Raw genomic sequence first — 24,277 nt, forward strand, 5'->3', positions numbered from 1 at the left:
CTCAACAGAAGATACAACATTCGAAATACAAACTTAAAAGTGACATCCCTGCAGTTTTATTTATCAGTCTTACTATTCTCCATCATGGCATTGTAATTTTTCATAAAGATTATGTCAAAAAAAATTGCAATAAACTAGGCAACAATAACGATACAGAATAACTAAAGCCCAAAATAGATTCCAGAGGAGTAATGTTCTGTATTTTCCACTGTTATACTGTGTTTATAAGAGTTGGCATTTAAATTACTGCGGAAATGGAAAAGCTTTTTTGTTATCAGAAAGTGATTAATCCCCTCTAATCTTTACTGACATGTGGACTACTGTGATGACCCATATGGCTGCAGCAAATTCATTAAGCTCTTTATATTTTAATGAGGCATTTAAAAAAAAAAAAAAAGATAGTGCACCTGAACTGAGATTGTAAATATTCACTCAATCAAAAATAGGCTGGAAAGCAGCAGAACTGTAGCCAGGATTAGCAGACCAGGTGGTCCATGCTCTGCCCTGGAGGAGGATTTATGGTTGGAGGGCAGCCCTCTCGGGTGAGGAGGTCTGAGGACCAGTCTGCAGGGGTTCTGCACCTCCGCTAAGGGGATCTGGACCTCGCTGGGCAGGTTCAGACTCAACTGGTCACGGACCTGTGGGGAAATACAGGAAGGAGGGAGTAGGAGGTGATGTATAACATGCTGAAACTTTTGAATTAGTCTGAGCTGTGGTTTTATTTTCAAAATTGTTGTGCAGAGAAAGAGTTTTATGAATACAATATCAATCTTACAAGGTCATTCAAACTATAGCTGATGATGGAAACATTTTGGACAAAAGAGTTTAATAAAATGGCCACAAATTCTTGAATACTCCCTCATGAAATAAGGTGGTTAGTGCCCATTACTGTCACATTTTAGTAAAATACAATTATATAGTGACACATACTAATTAAATAATACACACTGAGGGCCCTTTCTACCAAACAGAGAGCCTTTTGTCTGTCATTATAGCAGAATCACTCCTCTGGATACAAATACGGAATGTCTACCTACCATTAATTTATCAGAGGAGGCTGATCTTTGTCATTAAATAATTTTATTCTCGAGCTCACCCTCTCGACTTCTTCAAACACTCGCAGGAAGTTTTTTCGAAGGACATAACCCAGCTCATCCTCAGTCCAGTTTCTTTGCAGGAGTTCCTGGATGAGGGCGGGATACTTCGAGACATCCTCTAACCCCTTCGGAAATCTGTTTAAAAGAAACATTTCTTCATGTGTTGTTTTGTATGCATAACATGAGCAGTTCAATACCCACCACCATCCTGGAGAAAACCTGCTGCTGCAGCCCTCCCTTTATGCCTGTTAGCTATATAAATTTATTGATTTGAACATTTTTCAGTCTGTTGACTGCTGGACATCCAAATTGCTGATACCACGACAAGCAAACAAAAGCACAAAATTGATCTGGTTCATCATCAGCCTTTGAAATGTGTTGTCTGGAGACTGCTTGAGAATGTGTAGCTAGCTGGCGTGCGCTTTGTTTTGTCTCTAAAGATCCCCACTCATCCTGACCATAACATTTATAAAATAATTAAGGCAAGTACCAGATTTTTCTGTTTGCAAGTAGAACATGCCATCCATTTTTTTAAACTTTTGTTTCTTACCTCACAGCGCCTTCAAAGTCCCCTCCGATTCCTATTGACTCAGCTCCAATCACCGTCTTAATGTGATCAAAGTGGTCTGTAAAAGATAGATGGAAAAATAAATCGACTCAAACATAAGAAATACAAACTACAGATTTAATACAAATCAATACAGGATGGATGCCTCACCAGCCACATCAGAGAGGCTGGCCTCACCCCTGCAGGAAACGAATGTGCTGTGGAGATTCACCATGATCAACCCTTGCTTCTTTTTCTGAAACACAACATACACTGCTGAGTCCAGGGAAAAGAAATACACACAGAGAAGTATTACAGACTAAAACCATATTTATCAGATGTTTTTTGTGCTTCATTATTTGTAGTGTAGAGGTCTGGCATAATGAGAAACCTGGCTGCTCATGATGGACCTGATGTTGCCAGAGTTGGATTGAGTTTAAGTAGGAGAAATATACAGTTTATTAATATTTACCTACTCCAACACTATTGATAACATACCGGTCACACTTGATTAAGGGAATGCTTTTCTGTGACTTTATTTACCGTTTTATTTTGATTTCACACCCGCTTTTTTCATGATGGTGTTTTGACTTCCTGTCCTCATGTGTGTTTACCCACCTCCACCCTGATTGTTTCCACCTGCATTCAAATGTCTTCCTGCCCTCTTGTGTATGTTTCTCTCAGTCTCTAATAGTCTTACCAATTTTACAATCTTTAGATAATACTAATACTACTAAACTATGCTGCGATATACTAATACTTACTTTGGAAGTTGTAATTTGACTGTTTCTAGAATGGATGTGATTTTTATGTACAGCATTTTTTAAGTTATTTATCTAAAAACACTTAAAGTCTTTGTTAGTTATTCTGGGAATTCCCTTTTGAAGGCTGTTGTGCTCTTGTTTTAAGAAACTTTTCTGCAAGTGATGAAGTGTATTCAATTTTACACAAAACCACAAGACTTTCTTGGTATTTTAGGTCTGGAGGAAATGCAGGATGCGCATCTTCACTGTAGCCCAAATGGATGACAACAGCATCCAGATGAAGAAAGATCTGGCTACGTTTCTTTACCAGCTGAGAATAGAGGCCGAGGTGGAGATGGTGAGAGTTCTTGTTAAACAATTACTAAAAAGGGAATTCTTACAGTGCCTCTATACCTGTACAAGCATTTTTATGTCGAGGCTAAACAAAACTCTGAATCTTTTTGACTTGGTCATACAACTTGCATCTAAAACCAGATGTCCACGGTCCCACAGCAGACTGAAAGAAACAAGTTTGTTGTTTACTACAAGATTACACAAAGCTGTATGTTTTAACAGAATATGAGGGCGTAAAAACATACTGCTTGCCGTCACGAGATACCAAGAGCAGAAAGTCCATGTTGACAGACAAATATGTTTCATTTGCATTAACCACTAACATGATGTTTTTTTTCATGATGGTGTTTTGACTTCCTGTCCTCATGTGTGTTTACCTACCTGTGCTAGTCTGTGCTGGCCCGGTGTTACAACACTGGCCTAATGTGTATTACCAAGCAAATCAAAAACTCAGGATGGCTTTTGAATTGGTATACGAATGTCAACATGTTGTTTTGATGCCAACAAGAGAGAAAATTGAGCAGAGGGGTGTACTACGAAGCAAGTTCAACATACCCAGGCTTTCTTTGCCTGAGCTGGCTCAACAAAGCAAAAACTCTCAGTCAGAGATAATCAGTACTATGACAGTGGTCATCAGCTTTCTCTGTTAACTCAGACTTTCTGCTTTCGGCTCAGAGCGCATTCTCATAAAAGATGAGGTGTTTGCAGCATCTGACCAATCACAAACATGGACAAGTGTACTGACAGCAGAGCCATGTATTTTAAAAAGGAGGAGTAAACTATAATAAAGAGCAAATAAGAAATAAATACAAAATCATAATTCAAAGCAAGAGGTAGGTTGTCAGATCTTATAAGTAGGCAACACGTGCAATGCTTTAGTGTATCAATCAGTCCCAGGTATCAGTAAAAAAAATTAATGAAATGAATCTACTCCACGTACCAAGCTCCCCTGTATCTTCTCCGATTGTTGATGCCAATTTTCAGAGAGAATTGACTGGTCAGTGGGCGGTACTTTCTTATGTTTTGATCCGATCCGATATCTCCAACATAACCTGCTCCGGACCAGGTTAAATTTGCAGCATAAATTACCATGGTGATCTAGCCATCTTAAAAGAGAGTCACCTTCCTGACACTGACAACCCTGGCTTTAGTCTCAACATACCTCGCTAACCCACTAACCTCGCTTTGTAGTACACCCCTCAGGAGAGTTTTTATATTATGCTTTTGCTCCTTGTGCCAAAGTAATTTTCATAGTTGACCAAGCGAGATATGTAACTTGGAATGGAACTATATTTTTGTGAGAAATGAAGAAGTTACAAGTGACAAATTGATTCTTCCAGGTAAATAAATAAGTGACACAGACTAATGTCAGAATGTGGTTGGGGGGGAGAAGGGAGAATACTCAACAACACAGTTAATGTCTTAATTTGAGTGCTTACATTATGCTGGAGGAAAAACTTCCCTGATAAGTGGTTTCTATCAGTCCCTGTTTTTTTCCAGTTTGTGAATTATAATCTTGGATTAAACTTTTAGAAACCTTGCACTACAAAGTAAATTGACTGCCAACAACACCAATCTAAAATACACAAACATAGCTGATTTATTGTTGATAAATTTCATTCAGTGTGTCGTCTTTATCTGTCGCTTGATGTTTGCACGTGCTTGTCTGTGTGTACGATGACACTGGCTTCCCGTCCAACAAAGAATTGACTTTAAAATCCTGCTGTTGGTTTATAAAGCACTGAATGGTTTATGGCCAAAATACATTTCTGATCTGCTGCGACCTTATAAACCATCCCGACCCCTCAGGTCGCCTGGGACGAGTCTCCTTTCTGTCCCCAGAGTCAGAACTAAACATGGAAAAGCAGCGTTCAGTTTTTCTGCTCCACATATCTGGAACAAACTCCCAGAAACCTGCAGGTCTGCTGAAACTTTCAGCTGCTTCATATCAAGATTGAAGACTTTTCTGTTTGCTGCTGCCTTTAATTGAACCAGATTCAAGGATGTTGATCAATTTCCTGCCTTTCTGCATTTTACTACTGTATTTTATTTCTTAAACTGCACTGCAACTTTAATTCTATTTTTTTAGCTTGTTTAATGTTTTAATGACTGTCTTTAATGTTTCAATCAATGTTCTAATTTTTTTTTAATGTCTTTATCTTTTGCCTTATGTTTTGATGCTTTTAAAGGTTTTACATGAAGCACTTTGAATTGCCTTGTTGTTGAAATGTGCCATACAAATCAACTTTCCTTGTCTTGCCTGAAGAGAAAAGTGGTGGGAAATAGATATGGCTAAGGAAATTGTGGATACTATGGAACAATAAAAAGACAGTAATGAGATGTTAACTTGATTTCTTGATCTCGCAAATATACTCTGAGAATTCAGACTCACTTATCCTGGGTGTTAGTGGGCAGAAATGTAATAATGTCTTAATGGTGGAATTCTGCTCACAAGTGTTTGATTCTGTTAATACACAACAGCAAGTAACAATAAAAACCTAATACATATATATTTTTTGACAGGAATAAATGAGAACAAAAATTGAATTAATGATGAACTGATAGGATAATTATTTAATCAAGCATCTAAGCAGGCAGCTCATCATTATTGTTTTCACTCACCAGCTCATGCAGCAGCCAGTCAGGTACGTTGCGGCTGTGGTTACACACAGTGTAGGAAGATGAATGGCTAAAAATCACAGGAGCCTTGGAGTGCCTCAACACGGCCGAAGCTGTGTCCCAAGAAGTGTGGGAGAGGTCCACTATCATCCCCAGCCGGTTCATCTCCTCCACCACGCCCTCAAAAACATATTAAAAAACCACTGAAGCCGCAATCTACAGTATCTTGGAAGGAAGCAAGCCAGTTCAGCAGATGACAGGAGATTGTTACATGTGCACATATATAAACACGCTCCCACAGACAACAACCAAGAAAGTCCTACTGCCTGCTGCTGAGAGGGCCGACGGAATAGAAAGCATGATAAAGATCTTTGTGATTTTAAAATGGGATGTTTACAACATACAGCAGCAGTACTGTAATACACAAACACATGTTAAAGGACTTGCAAGTCCAATTTAGGTCACGTGAGTTTCTGTGTCAGCAGCCTGCTGTTAAGAGAACATTTGATAGGCACGGCAATAACCGACTTTCATAATGAGCTTCACTCACTGTAGAACAGTCCTTTAACAGTGTCTCAAACCACAATAACTCCAACTTCTACTTCTTCCACTATTTCCATTAATGAAAAGAATATATTAACACTGATTGTGATAATGCAATTTTATCTTGTTTGTTTGCCAACATATAAGAATATAGAGTATAACTTGTACAAATTGTGACTGTCTTTTAAAAGGGTAGAGTCAGTACTTTTAATTTCAAGCAAAAAAAAAAAAGAACATTTTAAAACAGGGGTCTCCAGCCAGTTTTTACTCTAAGAGCTACTTTGACAAAATGAAAGTATCCAAGATCTACTCATGTTTAGTAACATTTATTCACATAACTGAGCTCCACACAAACCAGCTGAATGAGATTATTTTAAGTGAACAATGCAAAATTGATCCTCAACACATTTTGTATTACAACAGCCTTAATTCAGCATGTGCACAATTTGTTTTTCCTGTGTGCATTTCTTTATGTTTTCAGTGTTTCCTAAATGCCTTCTGCAGTACATGCAACTTGTGTGTGGCCAAACTGGTTTGAAAAGTGTCAGATAAGTATATCTATGTATGGGAAGCACATTATTCAAACCTTCCACAAGCCACTCAGAATCACATCTCGAGCTGCTCGTAGTTCGTGAGCTACGGGTTGGAGACCCCTGGTTAAAAAAAACAACGTTTTTTTTTTTGTCAGTAATTTTTTCCAAAATATACAGGAAATGTTATATTCTTATACCTTCCAAGAAAAAAAAAAAAAAAAAGCAGGGTGACCAAAATCAACAAGCATACTGACATACCGCTTTGATGATTGAAACACCACAGTAGTTGATATATAAGAAGGTTAAGCTTACCTTCCCAAACTGTGTCAGGCTGTTGTTCTGTCTTTGAAAGGCATCATAAAGTTTTGCGGAGGACTCAGCCCTGTATTGATGTGGAACACAGTTAGTGCCACCGATCACACAAGTTTTGTATGCCTCACTGTTGGTGTATGAGAAATTAATTTAATGTTCAATGGAATTGCTGCATTTTTCATCATGGAAACATGAAAAATATAAACAATGTTGATCTTCATATTCCCTCATCCCTGTAAACACAAGACCCAAACACGATTAAGATAGAACATCTTTATACAATACAACTTGTTAACAGTCTGCAATGTGTAAGTGAAATAAAGAATTCTTCTAATACCAGGGTGTATTGCAGGTATGTGTGAGCGCCATTGAGCGGACCCCGAGCTGGTAAAACATCCGCAGGGCTGGAAGGCTGCTGTCAATAGAGTGGCCTCCCTCTATACTTATTAGACAGCCTATCTTATGCTTCATCTCAGAGTTCTTCAGCTCTGCAAAGACAGACACAAAATATATCATAGCATAAATCACTGGATAGTAACACCCCCTGTCGAGCCAATAGCAATTTCTGTAGCTGTTTTAATGCTGCCTTGTCTTTAATTCAGACAACAACTAATATTCAGTACAAGCAGGGGAAACGTTATGTTCCAAAACGCTGAGTAAACATTACATTTGTAGTTTGTGGTCCCATCATGAGAGAGGTGTACTATACCCTGGGCAGATGTGACCAGCTCAAATTCCTGGTACTCGGTGCACATACGTCTGACCACATCTATTTGTTCCAGAGTCAGCCTCACAGCATCCTTCTGCTGGGCCCCACACAGCACATAGACTGCAAACATCTGACAAAGGGATGTCACACAAGAGAACCAAAGACACATTTTAGTGACTGAGGTTTGATCTTTTTGCAACATGCAAATCATAAACGCTGTTACTCAAAACCATTTTCAGGCTTCAAAATGTCAATGTTGAAGTGTGTGCTTTTGCTGGGCAACTCTGTGGAGCAATCCTCACCTTAAAATATAGCATTGTCACAATTGAACACCAGTTACATCACAATACCTGTGTCTGCACATGGCCTGCTTGGAGACGGGAGATGTCGGTAGCCACTTTGCTGACATTATGAAGGTCAATTTGGCTCAGGTGATTGTTATGAAGGATCCTCAGCTGGAGAGCGAGGTCATTATGACTGAGATGGAGAGAGATGAAAGAGGAGATGGAAAAGGATTTCGAACTGATTTCAATAATTCATTTCCATGAATGTAACTTCTGTGTAGGTGGGATAATAAACATCCTTTACCCATCAATGAGAGGATATCTGGACATCAAGTCGTGTGCTCGGTCTCTTTCAGAATATCCGGATGTCAAGTGACACAGAGAGAGAAACACCACCAGAGCCCTGAGAGACTGCATCCAGAAGCTGCCAAAAGCACTTTTTACAGTTTCCCCAGAAGGCATATCCTGAGGAGAGAAACACACCAGTGCACCAGATAACATGAGAACTACAGCTGTATGGTCAAGGCACATACACACAATGTACTGTAAGGCATAATGACTAGACTTAGACTTTATTAATCCCACAGTGGGGAAATTCAGTCATCACAGCAGCATAGAAACACAAAAAGGTGCACACAATCAGAAAATAGTTACAAATATGTATACATAACATAAGATAGATACAAATAATTATTTTAGAAAAAAATAAGAGCAATGAATAAATACACACACACACACACACACACACACACACACACACACACACACACACACACACACACACACACACACACACACACACACACACACACACTTTATTTTGAAAGGATCATAGCACAGTTGAGTCCAATTTGGAGGATTAAAGAAAAAACACAGTAACAGCTAGACGTACAATATAATTGCATCTTTATAAAAAAGTTAATGATTCATATTGCATTCATATTTCAAGTTATGGAATACAAAAAACTGTAAGTGATGAGATTACAATTCTGGGATTGTATTTATACTATTAGAATACACGGACATAGGTTATATAAAGTTCGCTTATTTTGCTTAATAATGAAAATGACCAGAGAATATAATAACAAATTAAAGCATACTAATTATGAAACGTTTTTATCTACAAAATATTGAGGAATAAATTAATTTAAATAGCAATACACTTACCAGCCAGGTCGTTAAAAACATCTACTGGTTGGCCACCTTTTTGTGTGCGAACTTTCCAGTTCTCCTCCCTACACATACGTAAAAAACCCACTACAAAACGGGCTGCTGGGCTTCATGTTGCATTCAGGTACTGTCGGAAAAATTTAATTCTATTATAGGCTCAGTCTCGCATAGAAAGACTACGCTATCTTTCAATGCTGTCATTAGACGTGTATCTTCCAGGTTCAAGTTCTTAGTGGACTCCTGCAATGCTTCCTTGCAGCCCTTTATTCACTTTTAAAGCTTCCACGTTTGATAAAATTGTAGTGGGTGTCACTACTGATAGATTAAAAAATAAATAAATCACTCTGTCAATACCAATAAAGAAAAGATTGTTATTGCACGATTGCCACGTTCAGGTTTATTTAACTGTTTCGCCTCTTTTTGAGATACAATTTTCGAGGGACATTTGAAAGCCCCATCGAGACTTGTGGATTTCACGTTGCCATCTGTTGGCTAAGTCCTGTAATTACTACCACAAAAGGTTCTTGCTTTTGTCGGGGCTGCACTGATGACTACATTCGAGTCACTGAGCAAGGTTTATGGTTTCTAAAATGATCAATTCGTTGAATATATATTTTCTTTAATTTCTAGATTGATTTTCAAGGTAATGTATCAACAAAATGCCTAACTTCACAAAAATGGCAACTGGAAGTGAGAGCTATTTAAACGTATCCATCTATCCAATATCAGGACATGTGTCATGCCAAAACGTGGTAGTCTGCCAAAAACTGATTGGTGTCCACAGATGTGCACCAATGGCCTGTTAGAGCTGTAATGAACGATATTGTGTATGTTTGCAGGTGCTTTTATCTGGATCAAACAATCAACATGCATCCATCCATTATTTACTGTATACCCTCTATACTATCTATCCTGCCTATCAATCACAGAGCCAACACAGAAAGACGGACAACCACACACTCTCACATTCACTCATGGGGGTTAAAATCCCCATTTAACCTGACATAAATATCTTTGCACTGAGAAAGCCGAAGCACACAGAAAAAAAAAATACATGGATACAGACTCAGAACCTCTCTTGCTGTGAGGCGACAGTGCTAACCACTGCTCCCAGTCATAACATGTAAATACACATATTTGTATGTCCATGGAAGTAGCAAAGGTATGTTTTTGTGGAAATGAAAGTCAATTTAAGGAAAAAGCACCTTTCATTGTGCAGCTGTAATCCCCCTTTGGAAAGTGCAAAAGTGATTTTTATACATTGTAGGCCTTTTGCTGCTTTAAAGATATTCAAACTGATAAAAAGGACTGAGTTGGTTATAATCTTGGGCACAGATCAGGTAAAATAATGCAAGTCAGAAGGATAACTGCAAAAGAGATAGGAGCCTGATTCTTTATTTTAAATATAACCCATCTATCATATTAATTACAGTCTAGTTTACAAAACCCAGGGCTGTTAGACACCAGTAACAATGCCAATAAACATAATAAACAATACAAGGGTGGGCTATTGCCTGTAGCCTAATAATGAAAATGTTATGCCTGATTCTGCTGTAAACGCTTCTTTGGCCACAATTGTGATTATTTGTTCCAAGAAAAGTTTTACAAAGACATAGGCTACCTTTACTAGCACTATGGACACAAAGTTATAAGTATTTGCAAGGTATGACTGTATGATCTTGATATAAACAGCTGTAGACACAAATGGATGAAGCTTAAACGGACAAATAAATTAGAATCTAACATTCATTTCTGTCGAGGCCTACAAGCAAACAAACAGTGGCCAACGGCCGCCATTTTTGTTTGGATAAAGAAGACAGTGGTGACAAACTCCAGCAGACTGAATCTGCTTCTTACAGCTGAATTTGTAAGCTTCCAAGACCGGAAGTCATCAAAACAGGAGTAAGTGTTGTTAAATAATGTTTGGCATGAAGTTTCAAAGACACATTTAGGCTTAAGTGCTTTTCTGTTGTTGTTGGGCTCTTTCTCCAAGCAAACATTTTGTCAGCCTGCAGCTAGGCTAGGAGGTAAAGAACAATTGTTATTAATGAATGTTAATAGTGATGATTCAGTATTTAAAAGTGTCCCAGAAAACCATGAGAGATAAGTGAGGCAGTATGATTAATACCGGGAGTTAAAACACCTAAATTCAGTTTAATATTTATACGTGCTATTTCTAGGGGTGGTATTAAGGTCTTTTACAGAAATAAAAGTGCTAATACCACACTACATATAGTAATAATAATAATAATAATAATAATACGAGTAGTCATGAAAAAGTGCACACTGTGCTGCAGAAAATGGTCCCTGCCAATGTCTTACTATTAGAAACTCTGTGATTTTTCTGGATTTATATTATTGCTAGACTAATGCGCTTTTTTCTGCTGTAAGGTTTTGCTAATTTAACAGTTGGTTAGTTTAATCTACTGTAATGCCTCATATTCTAAGTGATCAGTGTGTTTGTAGGTTTCAACCAACTGAGAATTGTGCTTTCAGGAAACTAAAGACTCTGCTCAAAGGGTAGCAGCATGTCTGACTCAAGAGGAGTTTGGCATTTGGAGCTCATGCGCAACAAAACAGGACAGGAACAACATCACAAGGTAAGAGTGTGTTTATATTTAATAGTACGTAGATATTGATCATGTTGAGGCTGGTGGAGTGATGCCTACGGCGTGACCCTGCTTATAAATTGTCCCATTAGAATGACAGATCTGCAAACAGCCACGAGGCTTTGACATGTTTGGTGCAGTGTTTGCATGAGTTTGGTGCTTTAGTGTCAAGCTGCAGGGAAGGCCTGTTTTTTAACAATAGTAGTGGGGGATGGTGGAGGCATTAACGGCTGATGTTTTTGTGTAGTTGTTTATTTTATTTTGGTTGGCCTGCTGTGGAGAGGTGGAAGCTTTTCCTTTTCTGTGTGGGGTTGTGTGTGTTGTTTGTATATATTATAACAAACTGTTAATATAGACTGGCTATTATTTGGCATGTAGTATGTTATTGTCTCTTGTATAGATGAAAGTGGCATCACATCTGCTGTTGTAGTATTTGTTGGAAAGTACTGTCTGAAAATTGTCAGTATGGCATGGATCATGCATGGGGATTTAGTATGATCAGTTTGGCCACATAGTGCATTATCATCCATACTTTACATATTTTACTACTATCAGATATCAACTAACTTATACAAAACCACCTCTCCGAATATATGAAATATATCTGGTAACTTTTGATATGTGGTGGATTACTTACATCTGCCCAAGACTCTCCAGCGTCTGTGCAAGATTAAATGTATTCGCGCACCCCTCCACTGGAGCAATGATAGCTCTGCATTTTTTATAATGTTTCCAGAAAGCGACATGTGATACTGTGAACCGCAGCTTAAAGTGCAATTTGGCCTGAATGCTGAAGTTTAGCTCACAGATTACAACTTCTGCTTGTACATGTTTTCAAACTTAAAATGTGCACGCAGTTAATGAATCTGAGCTGAGCTGTGCAAATGGGAACGAGTCTGGTGTTGATGGGGAGCATCAGGGCGCCACAAATGAATTTCAATTAATTTCAGTGGGAAGATGTGCAGCACTGATTCTGCAGTCCACCCACTGAGATTTGGCCTTGTAGTCTGTAATGAGGAGAGTGATTCAGCTCTGATTGGAGCACCCTACTGCTTCAATAGTGTAATCACAACTGTGTTGATATTACTGTACCAATGCTCCCACTGTTCGGAGTGGACCCCTGGCTGACACTGTTTGAATTCAAATTAACCAAATCATTTAGTCATATTGTCGACCTTGGTGTAGAATGTGACTGGCAATACAAATGATGAAAATCCCTCAGGTTAAACAGAGTCTTAACAGTTTGATGAGAGAGCTTAAGCCAAATTCTTAATATAAGCATAGCTGACTACTGTATTTGTTTGAATTAATGTGGCGGAAAGTAAGGATGCAGGGGTTAGGCCACTATCAGATGAACCATTTCAGAATATAGATTTTATTAATAAATGATGTTTTCCTTCTCCAAAAGTGAAATGACTTCACTATGACCATGAGGAACACACACACAATTAGAATATGCCACTGGTATTAGGAGTTTTTTGGCTTTCATGAGCGCCATGTCTTTTGTGAAACTTTTGATTGTGTTAGTTTTAAGAATAGTTTGTTAAAGAGCATCATTTTGTGTCAGAAACAACCTTGAAATCTGTTTCAGAAAGTCTTGCCATAAGGTAAGCTGATTAAAATGCATGCAGCAACAATGTATTGAAAATTATAATTGTGGCATTTAAAATTGGGATGTCCTGAGCCTTTCTTAAAGAATGGTATCAGGCCCAATCAAGAGATTTTTTTTTAACTGAGCGGTATTAGCTATTCTGAGCTATACATAACCCCGATCCTTTATTTTATGTCAGTTGTCACACGGGTGTCATAAACGGAGAGCAACATTTTTGGCAGGATGGAGGAGTGTGCAGTGTGGAAATATTTCAAAAAATTACAACAAAAGCAGCACAACAACCACTTGTAATGTTGCAATGTGAGCATTTTGCTAGGTGGTAGTAATAGAGTTACGTTAAATACTACTAATTTGATACGGCTGCTAAAATATAAACACTCAGTGGAAAACAACAAGTTGACTCGGATAACTGTGTAGTTATTATTCAAAAAAACCTCTTTTTTAAAAAATTTGTTGTGACTGTTAAGTCCAGTTCAGAACAAAGATTTGAGATACGTGACCAAACCGTTGACCAAACCACTGAAGTCAGCCTGCTGATGGTGTCACCTGAAACTCAGCTTGTAAAGTTGCAAGTGAGCAGCTTTCAAATATAAAGTGCGGTAGTTAGTGTTTTTTCTCCTTTTTAGAGGAGACACCAACTCCAGAAAAAAGATGGGAGAAATTGACAAATCAGCAGAGATTCCCTCTTAAGTTAATGCCAAAAATGTGCTTAAGCCCCCTGGATATTCTGTTGAAGCATCCATGGGCAGCTTCTCAACCCTCATGGTCACTATTCTCATTCATGTTTAAAGACTCTACAAATTATATTCTGCTATGAAAAAGCCTGAAAAGCCAGCAGATAAAATGGAAGCACAGGGAGTATTTGCTTTGGACATGTCTGAACTTGGTTATTTTGTTTGAATAACAGCATGGAATTACAGTAAGTGCTGCACTATGTGGAATTGTCAGAAATAATATTTGTTTTTGTTTACTTAATTCTTCAAAGATAAAAAAAAAAAAAACATTTAACAACAGCTGGGATGCTGTAAACTGTCTATTTTCATTACAGACCCATTCAAACATATACATTGCATTGGTTTTGATCATTTTAATGAACTTGAAGTGTGCCCTATGCAGCTTTATTATCTAGGGAAAAACAAGTATCCGATTGGGACTCTGTATTGGCAGATAGTCAATATTACATGACTTGGATTGGGATCGGCAACAAAAAAACTTGATGGAGACAACCCTAGAATTTGTTATTGCAGCAGCATTCACTGAGTGATTCCCAGATTACTTTATTAATGCCAAAGTAAAATCACTGTGTTATACCAGCTACTTAGCTTTAATCCCCAAATCAAACAAAGTAGTACTATAATGGCAACTCTAATATGTACTCATTATACACTGTACTGCTATAGCAGTATCCTAAAATACATTTTAAGACAAACCAATGGCAGTGAAAGCTAAACAAGTGTCAAAGAAGACAATAGAATAAATAATAACTCATATTTTCAAACTAACAGGAATAAAAATGCTTTGTCTTGGTTGCCAGGCAATGTTTTATGATTAATGTATTTGTACCTCTGAACAAAAACTTCTTAAACCATAAAATAGAAAACTGTATTAGTTGCATTTATACTGTGACGTGTTTATTTCCTTGATCTTGCTTATATCCTGTAGATCAGACTTGAAACCGGGCTCTGGTCCCACCAGTAACACCAAGAAGTACCATCTGTTCGTCACTATCAGTACTGAGAATGTTAATATGGTACTCAAGGGCGCTGGGCATTTTACGTGTAGTGTTTTCACCCCTGAACAAGTCAATATTTTTGAGTGATTCCATCACCACATTAATCACAGAACAGTGTTTTACCCATAATGTACATGCGCACATTTTGCAGTAAAGATCAAAGGGCGCAGGCTGGGAAATGCAGAGAGCATCCTCATTTCCTTCACCATTATAGTGTATATTATGAGTCCCGCCTCTGGAACCGCACTGGAAAACTACTGGCCAATATTTGTGTGTGTGTGTGTGTGTGTGTGTGTGTGTGTGTGTGTGTGTGTGTGTGTGTGTGTGTGTGTGTGTGTGTGTGTGTGTGTGTGTGTGTGTGTGTGTGTGTGCGTGCGTGCACGCGCGCATTGAGGTTGTCTTTTTCCTTTATCTCACAGGTATTGGTCACCCAGCCTTCTGTTTCCCATCAATACTTAGAAAGGACTCCAAACGGTGTATACTGTGTTGTATACTGTTCGTGTTGTAGGAGACCTCCTTTGTACTTCAAGTTCTTTAATGTAATTGAGTCCTCTCATTATTGAGAGGGTGAGAAAATGGTGATGAAAGGGTGGAATCTCATCTTTGGAAAAAGCGCCATTTCATCATGTCTCCTTGAGATTGCCATTAAATGATCCAAAAAATAACCTGGCCCACAGCTCTCATTTGCTTGTTGTTAATGCGCTGTTTTATTCTTAAAGCATGATTTTAGATAATAAGTTCATCGGATAATGGTGGTTGACTCTGTGACCATTTAGCGGTATTGTGAAAACCCTGTAGTGTGCAGGGCCATAATTGTCTATCAGCTATATCTATAATAGCACTCATGAGCAAAGAGATGTTTTTTCCTGCAGTTGACTTTGAACTTATTTCTCCACTAGAGGGCAGCAGCAGTCAGTTGCTGCCCTCTTGTTGGTTTTCTTCTATCTGTGTTAGCCCATCCATAATGTAAGAAAATGAATCAAATACCAATATAATACACACAACTGACAGAGGCATGCTTGCTGCCTTATACATCAAAACATACATGAATAATTTCAAAGAGCTTATTTTGCTTCAGTGTTCTTTTTATATTTTGTAACTGCACATTGCAGCGGCCTCAAACTAAGAAAATTCAACGCTAGTAACTCGTCAGTCAGAAGTGATGTTTTGTTTATGCTTTTATAAACTGGTATTTATTTAGTGTAAATACAGTGAGGCTTCATTTTTCTCTCACAGTTTTTGAAAGAATGCTGGGGACATTTTGGTCTCTAAACTTCTCATTTCTTTTGCCCTGGATTCTGGCAGCCCTGTAGTCAGTGTTCATTATCTGCTCTTACAGCTTTGACTTCAGCACAGCAATTACATCCTCAGCTGCACTGATTAATCCAACATGGAGGCATTTCACAAAATGGTTTTGAAAAGACATTTCCAGACACTTACCAGGGAGTAGCTGTGGCACAGCTTGTTTATGCAGATAGACCACAGCCAGTCAAATGGCAATAAGATGTTTTCAATGGCTGCTTAAGTGTTCTCTTAACCTCTAGTGTAGTATATGCAAGAAACAATAGACTATTTGGAAAATGATTAATTTAATCTATTTTACCCCTGACATATAATGGAGGTGCCTGATGTCATGTTTGGATAATGTACGTTTTTCTATTGTTCAACATATTCCCTCTATGGCCATTCATTAATATGTCTCCACTGCTCTCTGCTTAACTGCTTAACCTTCCATTCTCTCCAAGCAATCACATAATCAATCACTGTCCCATTACTTGACAAGGCAGACAAAGAGAGTGTATGAGTGAGAAAAACCTTTTGGCCTGTCTCGACAGGCAAGAGGAATGTCGACTTCAGAGGGCTAACACAGGCAGAAAACATAGGCCCAGTAAATATTCAATTTAAAGGATTCCCAGATAAGGCGAGTTGAAAAATTGAGGCAGCACCCATTCTTCTAGATAAGAGAAGACGGAGCCATCTGGAGGCTGGGAGATAGCGAACTCCCACGCCATCCAAGAGACCTCACTCTCATCTGCTGCTGCGGCAGAGAAGGAAGAAAATAGAGTGCCAACACTTTCATTATGTTAACTTCAAAATGAATTTATTCACATTCAGTGCATGTAGTTATTGGCTTTGGTAAACAGAAGGTTACCGATGTGGTCGCCAGAACAGAAAACTGTGATCAGTCAGTCGAAACATAATGTTGTCCTTTTGTCATTTGTGACTCTAACCCTTAATAACTGTTCAGTGCGATTTTCCAAAGTATCCAATAAGTTAAAATGGTGTCTCGTTTGCATTGCCATTTTGAAGTAACACTGAAAAAGATATATCTCAAACGGTGTCATCCATTTTTCATTTAGGTGCACCTTTAAACCTGCTGCATTGACACACTAAAAATAATTGTATTCTCTCACGAAAGGTGCCCAACATACTGTACTCAGTAGGGGAAAAAAATAATAACAACAAATCACAAATCTCTAATAAAGTTTCACCCACAAAATCCATATGTATTGAGTATGTCCATCCTCCTCATCTATTTCAAGATTGAATATGAGCAGTTTCATTGGAACGGAAAGCAGCTTTATCAGTTTTCCTTGAACTATTTTGTTTGATAGAAAGAGCAGGTGTTTCAAACATTTTGGCCACTCAGAGTAAATATCCTCCATGTATAAGTACAATGTTAACTAAACACAAATAGTGCATTCTAGGCCCAGGCCTGTAACTCCACCAAATCCAGCTTGACTGCATCTGTGAAAACAAACATTACTAGCAAACAAACTCTCAGCCTGTGAATAACCTTGTCCACCTTCGAATAATGCACTTTGTTGACTCCTCCACCGTGCTATTTCGTGCCAGCCACATTGAATTTAGCTCGGGGATAATGCTTTTGTCAGTATGTTTTATCTGTTCGCTCACTCAGGTACGCTGTGCCGTTATCCCTAATTACCCCTCTGCATTTCACACTTGGCCCAGAGTTCTTAATGCTTGATAACAGATGCAGGTCGATTTGAAATTTACTTATAGTCGCATTATCTTTTTGACCCACATCACAGACTGACTGTCCCATAGGCTCTTGGGTGAAAGCTGTTAACTCTGTGATAACAACGACCTGAAGTGATAACCTTCCAGCAGTCTCGAGGACACACAGTTTGCTACATGTGTGCTGTATTGCAGTCGCAGCATTTCTTATTCAACCTTGGGTGCTCTGCTGTGCTCTGATTCATTTAATGGGATCGAGAGGGAGGTTAATCACTATGTCCGCCATAGACTGTTAAAAGTGCTGCCTGACCACTATATGAAATATTAGGATTTTATGTCTTTGAAAGATGAATTTGAAAGCAAATGACACAGGAGTTAACTGTCCTTTTTTCTCTAGTTCAAAATGTAACAAAATTGTCTCTGCAATTAGGCGTCACTTTGATTAATTTACCTGAGGAGGTCGACATTTGCATTTGCAGATTTTCATTAAGATCAACAGTAAGAGCTTCAGACAAGGTTCCATTTTTCCAAGTTGTTATCTGCAGAACATATGGCTGATTAAATGGGGAAAAAGTTAGTGGGTATTTGGATTGAATAATTCTGTGGAAAATGTATTTTGTTTTTCTTGTGTTGGACAACTTTTGAAAGACATTTTTAATCCATAAAATTCAATGCTTACGCTCCCAGACGTTTTTCTTTTTTCTTTCCCCCACCACTGTGCACTCTGCTCAGAGTTGAATTTTGATCCAATTGCCATAGATGTCTGCAGCATCCAGTTAAGCTTCAGCAATTACTCAGAGCTACCTCTTTTGCAACTAAAATGGTATCTAAATGGTGTGAAATGCAGGGAGGCAATGCATAAAAAATGTCAACTGGAGAAAGTCTGCAGCCATTTCATTTGTTATGTCTGTCAACTCCAAGTGCGTAGTATTACTTTGAAAACTCGGCTCCTTTTAAACCACATTTTTCAGCATATTATTTCACTTGAGAAATGGAAGAATATACAGGAAGAGGTAGACTACAATATGTTTTGTGGGTGTGTTGGCCTATAGGCTGAAACGAAGAGTGTAGCTTGTTGCCTTGGTTTCATATTTTGCAGGAACAGTGTAGTGTAAAGCTCTGTCAAGCCTAGTTTTAATCCCTTTCCCCACTCTGTTGTGTGATGTTATATTGTTATCTTAATGATAATCTGTGCCTGTATTTCTGCCCCGGGCTTTTCTGTCAGGCTGGGTTGGTTTAGGAGCTGTGCCTTATCAACAGCTTTGTCATTAAATCAGCTTTTTCTACAGACAAATTTCACTGCCGTTATTCTTATCAAAAGATCGGCACACTGTGATTTTCTGTTCAATCAGAGCTTTTCAAATTCAATGATGTGTGAGTAAGAAAGATGAAATACAAAGGGAAATTTCCATTTGAAAAAAAACAGTTTATTTAATTTTGTTTTCATGTAGATTAATAATCAGACAAATAAAATTGGTATGTTTTGCATTTGTCATATCATCAATGGCTTCAAGCTGTTTTTATTTTGTGTTCTTGGATCTACGTTGTGTATTTTGAAAGGCTATATTTAAAAGCATGAAGAATGAGACATGATTGTATCAAGATGCTAATAAATTATTTTGTCCACAGTTTGTAGATAGTTTGCTGAAAGGTAACGTGTGCAATTCATGGCTTTTTCTCAGTGTGAAATGGGATGTAAATCAGTTCAAAATCCCATCGTGCGGTAGCACACAACATCACAGTTTTGTGGATGCGACAGACCGTGTTGGACGCACCGAGAAAGACGTCCCGTAAATGCTGTATGTACAGAGGCAAGCTTTTAGGTCCCAGTCAAACTAACCTCTGGAGGCTGGAGTTGGTAGTCAGTTCTTCTGAGAAAGCACTGTTCTGTCCGAGTGACTGTTCTGATTGTCTCAGCATTGTGCTTGAGTAGGGTGCAGTGCCAAATTAACTCCTCTGATTCAATCCTCTCCACTGTGACACTGGTTCAGCCAGTCAGTGAGGAGGCAGCACTGCCTCCTTCCCCTAAACACACTCTCTTACAGTTAGGGAAGGTGCTGTATGGCAACAGTCCAAGAGGTCTCTTGCATGTTGTCTGCGATGCGGGTTCGGCACCCTCTCTCTCCTCCCACAATGCACTGAGAGTCTCTGGAGGCTGATAGCCTGGCTCCTGGGGATCCAGAGGATCTTTTGAAAGAAGGATGCTGATGGAGGGTACAGTCCTGTGCACCGTCATCTCAGATGTCCCTCCTTCAGTACTCTCCCACACCTCTTTCACCACTTTGTAACGCAGTTTGGTCAGCTGGTGCAGACAGCCTACTTTTCGTTTCATGATCTCAGCACAGGTGATGGTCTTTGTGACCGCTCGACCTGACCCAGTAAAGACCACCTGCCTGAGCCCACCGCTGCTCAAACCTCCCCCACTTACACCCGTCTCTCCTTGCATCCGCGCCATGGCAAATCCCATTAGGTTGCGGATCTTGCTTCCCTCCTTCACGCGCATCTCCAGCACCCCAGAAGCCAGTCCCGGGAAGGGGCAGGGGCTGTCCTCCTCAGTCCGGCACACTTTTTTGAACCCTTCCTGGCCTAGTTTAAGTGCAGGAGGAGGGACTGGTAGTGTGGCAGGTTTCAGCGTGCTGGAAACATTGTTGACCACTGCTGGCTGGACAGCATTGCTGTAAGTGTGACCCTGGTAGACAGGGCACATCCCTGGGGTAACCCCATTCTCCATTTGGATTGGTCTGTTAACCTCCAGTCCTGGGTGGGGCCTGACAGCGTCTCTGGTCAGGTACTGGTTCTGGCCGCTGACCACTCCACACCCTGTGAACATTTTTGCAGTCCTCAGCGGTCCACTGTAATATTAGTCCAGACACACACTTTTCCCACATGAAATACAGCTTAACATCATTTTCTTATGCATGTGGTACTTGTCTTCTCCCTCCAGTCAACAGCTGTAAAGTTTCAAGACTTCATACAAGAAATATTACCCGCTTCCCAAGAGCACTATCAACGAAGTCTTTAATGCTCCCTCTCAGAAAGAGCTGGAGAAATACGATAAACGCCTGGCTGGCGAATTAAGAGCACTGTTGGGACTTTTCAAGATGATCTTTAAAGAGCATCTCAATTTCATATCACAAATGATTGTTTGGAAAGTGCTCTGGAGATGATAAAAATTAAAAATACAAAGCTACATTTTCCACTTTCTTTTATTCATATGTATTTCATATGGTGCTTTTATCCTTAATAGCTGCAAACGATATTGAGGGCTTTGTTGATTCTTCTTTTACAAAACTTTTCTAATGAAAAACTAAAAGCTCAAATTAAGACTCCACCTTTTTCTGAGCGATCCAGTCCAGCGTTGTTGATATCATGTCCCTTCAATTCGAAATTGACCTTTCAGATTGTCCAGTTGTTAAGTTCCACCTCCTGTTTTGGACATCTGGATGTTTTACTCCAACTTGAGTAGTTCTGCGTCTCCTCTCCCTGTGCCCATTTTGGCATCCACTGTAGTTGAGGCCAGGGTTGCATGGAGGTGTGTGACTGAGGTGTCGTCCCTGGAGTTCCTTCTAGTCTTCAGTGATGCTCTAGGAAGTCTGTTCTGTTCCCCACAAAGAGACATAAGGGACAGAAGCTGCCTCACAAATGCTCACAGGAGGAGTGTCTGTGTGGTTGAGGGGGAGCATGAGGGAAAGGGGAGACAGCCCTCTTAAAGGCGCAGGTCTTTTCATCTTTTAGACGAACACCCTCCCCTCCATAACTGATGTCTGCCATCAGAGGAAAAAGAGAAGGGAAGGGCTACTGTGTCCCTTTAAAACCTAGAATGCAGATCCCCGGCAACTTTGTCAATCTCTTTAGAGGACGTTCCGGTGTTCAATGTACATGACTGATTAAACCTGAGTTCTGAAATAGAGACTCAGTCAACCTTTAAAAATGCATTTTCAGCTGCGAAACAATGAATTAAATTAGCTCTGTTATAATTGAAAACATCCTTCAAAGAGCTACTGAAAGTCAGCAGCATTAAATTGCACTGTACTTAGCCTTTATCCTATTAGATGTTTGTGACCATTACAATTTACATAATGCAGCATTAATAGCTTCATTGTTGAGGCAATCAAGTGGTGCGGTAAAAATGCCTGTCTCTTAACGCATGGATTGTTATATTGTTACAAGCCTGGAGAGCTCTTGTGATCAAGGACACAAGGACCACAAAAGGCATAGAAGCATGACTTCCATGTTCAAGGTGCTGTATTATTGCTAACTCTCTTCATTAGTCCGTATCTGTGCAGGTGAAGCGATGAGGCTGACAGGTGGGGTAATAAGCATCTTAATAGGCTTTCTATCACCAGTGGAGGGCGCTGCCTCTCTCCCTTCAGCGCTGAGTCAGGCCCAGACAGCTGTAGCATCGCCCTGCTCGGCCCAGTCTGCCGGCCGACAGGTGGATTTGTTTTTGTGTGTGACTGACAGATGGAGGAATAGGTAAAGACAGCCCACTGAGGCTGAACCTATAAGGCCAACAGAGAGAGGCAGACAAGTCCTAACTACTCTGAGCTCAGTGTGTCCCAAGATGTACAATGGTACACAGACACTATAAACTCACAGTGACTCACCCGGTCCTTACTGTGAGACTAATTCACAGTGGCATGTGTATTATATTGGATCCCTATGGTAATCAAGGAAAAAATAAGAAACCCCCTTCCCCTCCCCCCACTTTCAATCCAAAAATCCAACTGCAAAAGTGAGAATTTCTTCCATTAGAACACTTTTAATATCAATCCCCACTGAAGGAATAGCAGATAGTTTGGTTCCATGGGATGATTACCTTTTTTTTTTTTTTTCTTTTAATTCGTATGTATAAGGTGAGAGAGCTATTTATCTCTGGAACCATTCCAGACACTGCTGGAGACGTAGTAACAAATGTCTTTCTTTGTCTTGCCTTTTTTGTAAGCTAAAAAGAAGATAAGAGAAGGAGAAGACAGGGGGAGGAGGGAGAGTCTGTAGCGCTCACCACCAAAGTGATCATTCTGTTGTTTGGGAGAAATTACCCTCATCAGTCATACAGAGATGCACAGCTGCCTAAGGGGATCTGGTAATGTTACTGCATAATAAACTATGTTTGTGTGTGTATGCGTGCACACATGTGCGTGCTCAGTGAGAGCAAAAGGAGGCAAGAAAGAAATGCAAGAGGGCAGAGGGTAAAATAAGTCTGATTTAACCACAGAGAGGTTAAAATTGATGATAAAAGCAGCTGTGTAATCATCCCTCCTTACTACATGATGTTGGCACATCATTTATTGCTTCTCAGTTTATCTTTAGGTTCCTGTTTGCTAGGGGGGGATGTGATAGATTAAGCAATTCAGCTTCTGAGCAAAAAGGCAGGGTTCTGAGCAAAGTGTCTTCTGACACGTATTCACAACAGTTTTTGTCTCCATCAAAGACAAAACTATTCTCTGGATGGCTAAATAAAACCATCAGTGCTTTGAATAAGTGCTGTGTATTGACCTTTTTGAGTGAAGCCTTTTTCCTTTAAGTGGCTTCATTTAATGATGGGAAGAGGCGGTGCCCACGCTTGGTCACTCACTCCTTCACACCTCCTCCACAGTGCTGGCCTCTGCCCCTGTAGCTCTTGAAGCAGTTACTCCTCACTTTATCTGACCTTGGCTGGCTTATGACAGTCTAAGAAAACTCTCCTGCACGCTCACTCCTCTGTTTTCGTTCAATAACCACCCGTGGCTTTTTCTCCTGCCCACCAGAATTTAAGTAAAGAAAAAAGATTTATTCCCAAAGACTGTGACAAATAGAAGTGTTTTTGTTTTTTTGTCGTGTCCTTCTCCTTCTTTGCTCTATACTTCAAGTGTCCTAGATGGTTGCTGTTATGAATTGTAGGGCTGTTCCTTTGTTGTAGCACTGCATAGTGTAGTTGTGGAGCAGCTTGTTGTGCTGTTGTCAGGGCTGCACATAAGTGCGGTGTCTCGCTGTGACAGCCGGTCGCTCACTTTACGTTAACCGCAAGTGTTTTCACGGTCATCAACCAATGGTGGCCTGGAGGCTGTCATTTTCACTCTGTGTGGAGCTCGCCCGCAGCTTGGTTCTGCCCCACAAACTCACAGCCGGCCCTGGTGGGGGGACAGAGCAACACACACGCATGCATATGCACACACTGACAGACACGCGCGCGCGCGCGCACACACACACACACACACACACACACACACACACACACACACACACACACACACACACACACACACACACACACACACACACACACAAACTATATGCTCAGCATAAGGGAGGCTGTTGGAGCAATTACAGAAACATGGCAGAACACGATGAAGCAGGCCCCACTATCAGAAGGGAAATAGAGTGAGCAGAGGAAAAATGATGACGCCATTAATAACAGGGAGGCTCAGAAGCTTGCAGGGAGGTGGGGGTGG

General features: G+C 39.8%; 2 protein-coding genes and 1 long non-coding RNA gene across 5 annotated transcripts in view; all 3 read right to left on the bottom strand.

Annotated features, from left to right (window-relative positions):
- Window positions 1–24,277, bottom strand: part of LOC138616265 (uncharacterized) — a 244,587-nt gene that overhangs the window by 208,791 nt on the left and 11,519 nt on the right. The window lies entirely within an intron of this gene.
- dpep2 (dipeptidase 2) lies at window positions 34–21,250 on the bottom strand. Of its 2 annotated transcripts, none has more exons than XM_069690461.1 (11): window positions 21,176–21,250; window positions 8,046–8,206; window positions 7,808–7,934; window positions 7,458–7,587; window positions 7,086–7,236; window positions 6,749–6,818; window positions 5,364–5,540; window positions 1,816–1,900; window positions 1,648–1,723; window positions 1,097–1,232; window positions 34–638 (listed from the first exon to the last, which is right to left on the bottom strand). In XM_069690461.1, exons 1-11 carry the CDS (start codon window positions 21,212–21,214, stop codon window positions 429–431), a joined length of 1,362 nt encoding a protein of 453 aa, XP_069546562.1. In that variant the 5' UTR covers window positions 21,215–21,250; the 3' UTR covers window positions 34–428. The 2 variants fall into 2 exon arrangements, with proteins under 2 accessions (XP_069546562.1, XP_069546563.1); XM_069690462.1 differs by lacking the exon at window positions 21,176–21,250 and adding an exon at window positions 8,909–9,026.
- Window positions 19,263–21,262, bottom strand: LOC138616264 (ribonuclease P protein subunit p25-like protein). 2 transcript variants are annotated; one of them, XM_069690464.1, is made up of 2 exons: window positions 21,176–21,262; window positions 19,264–20,663 (listed from the first exon to the last, which is right to left on the bottom strand). In XM_069690464.1, exon 2 carries the CDS (start codon window positions 20,572–20,574, stop codon window positions 19,831–19,833), a length of 744 nt encoding a protein of 247 aa, XP_069546565.1. In that variant the 5' UTR covers window positions 20,575–20,663; window positions 21,176–21,262; the 3' UTR covers window positions 19,264–19,830. The 2 variants fall into 2 exon arrangements, with proteins under 2 accessions (XP_069546564.1, XP_069546565.1); XM_069690463.1 differs by having other exon boundaries at window positions 19,263–21,178.

The sequence above is a fragment of the Brachyistius frenatus genome, unplaced genomic scaffold (genome assembly GCF_029030835.1).
Source record: "Brachyistius frenatus isolate BFR_SWC_R1_liver_20210118 unplaced genomic scaffold, ASM2903083v1 Contig_9, whole genome shotgun sequence".
Classification (NCBI taxonomy): domain Eukaryota; kingdom Metazoa; phylum Chordata; class Actinopteri; family Embiotocidae; genus Brachyistius; species Brachyistius frenatus.

Bases quoted from the DNA above. Each gene is read 5' to 3' on its own strand.
- LOC138616264 (XM_069690463.1), bottom strand. From the start codon at position 20,673: ATGTTCACAGGGTGTGGAGTGGTCAGCGGCCAGAACCAGTACCTGACC.
- dpep2 (XM_069690461.1), bottom strand. From the start codon at position 21,214: ATGATATCAACAACGCTGGACTGGATCGCTCAGAAAAAG. The intron at 7,237-7,457 runs GTATAGTACACC...CTGTCTTTGCAG, and splicing joins GCTGGTCACATCTGCCCAGG to AGCTGAAGAACTCTGAGATG. The intron at 639-1,096 runs GTGAGCTCGAGA...ATTTCCCCACAG, and splicing joins TGTTTGAAGAAGTCGAGAGG to GTCCGTGACCAGTTGAGTCT.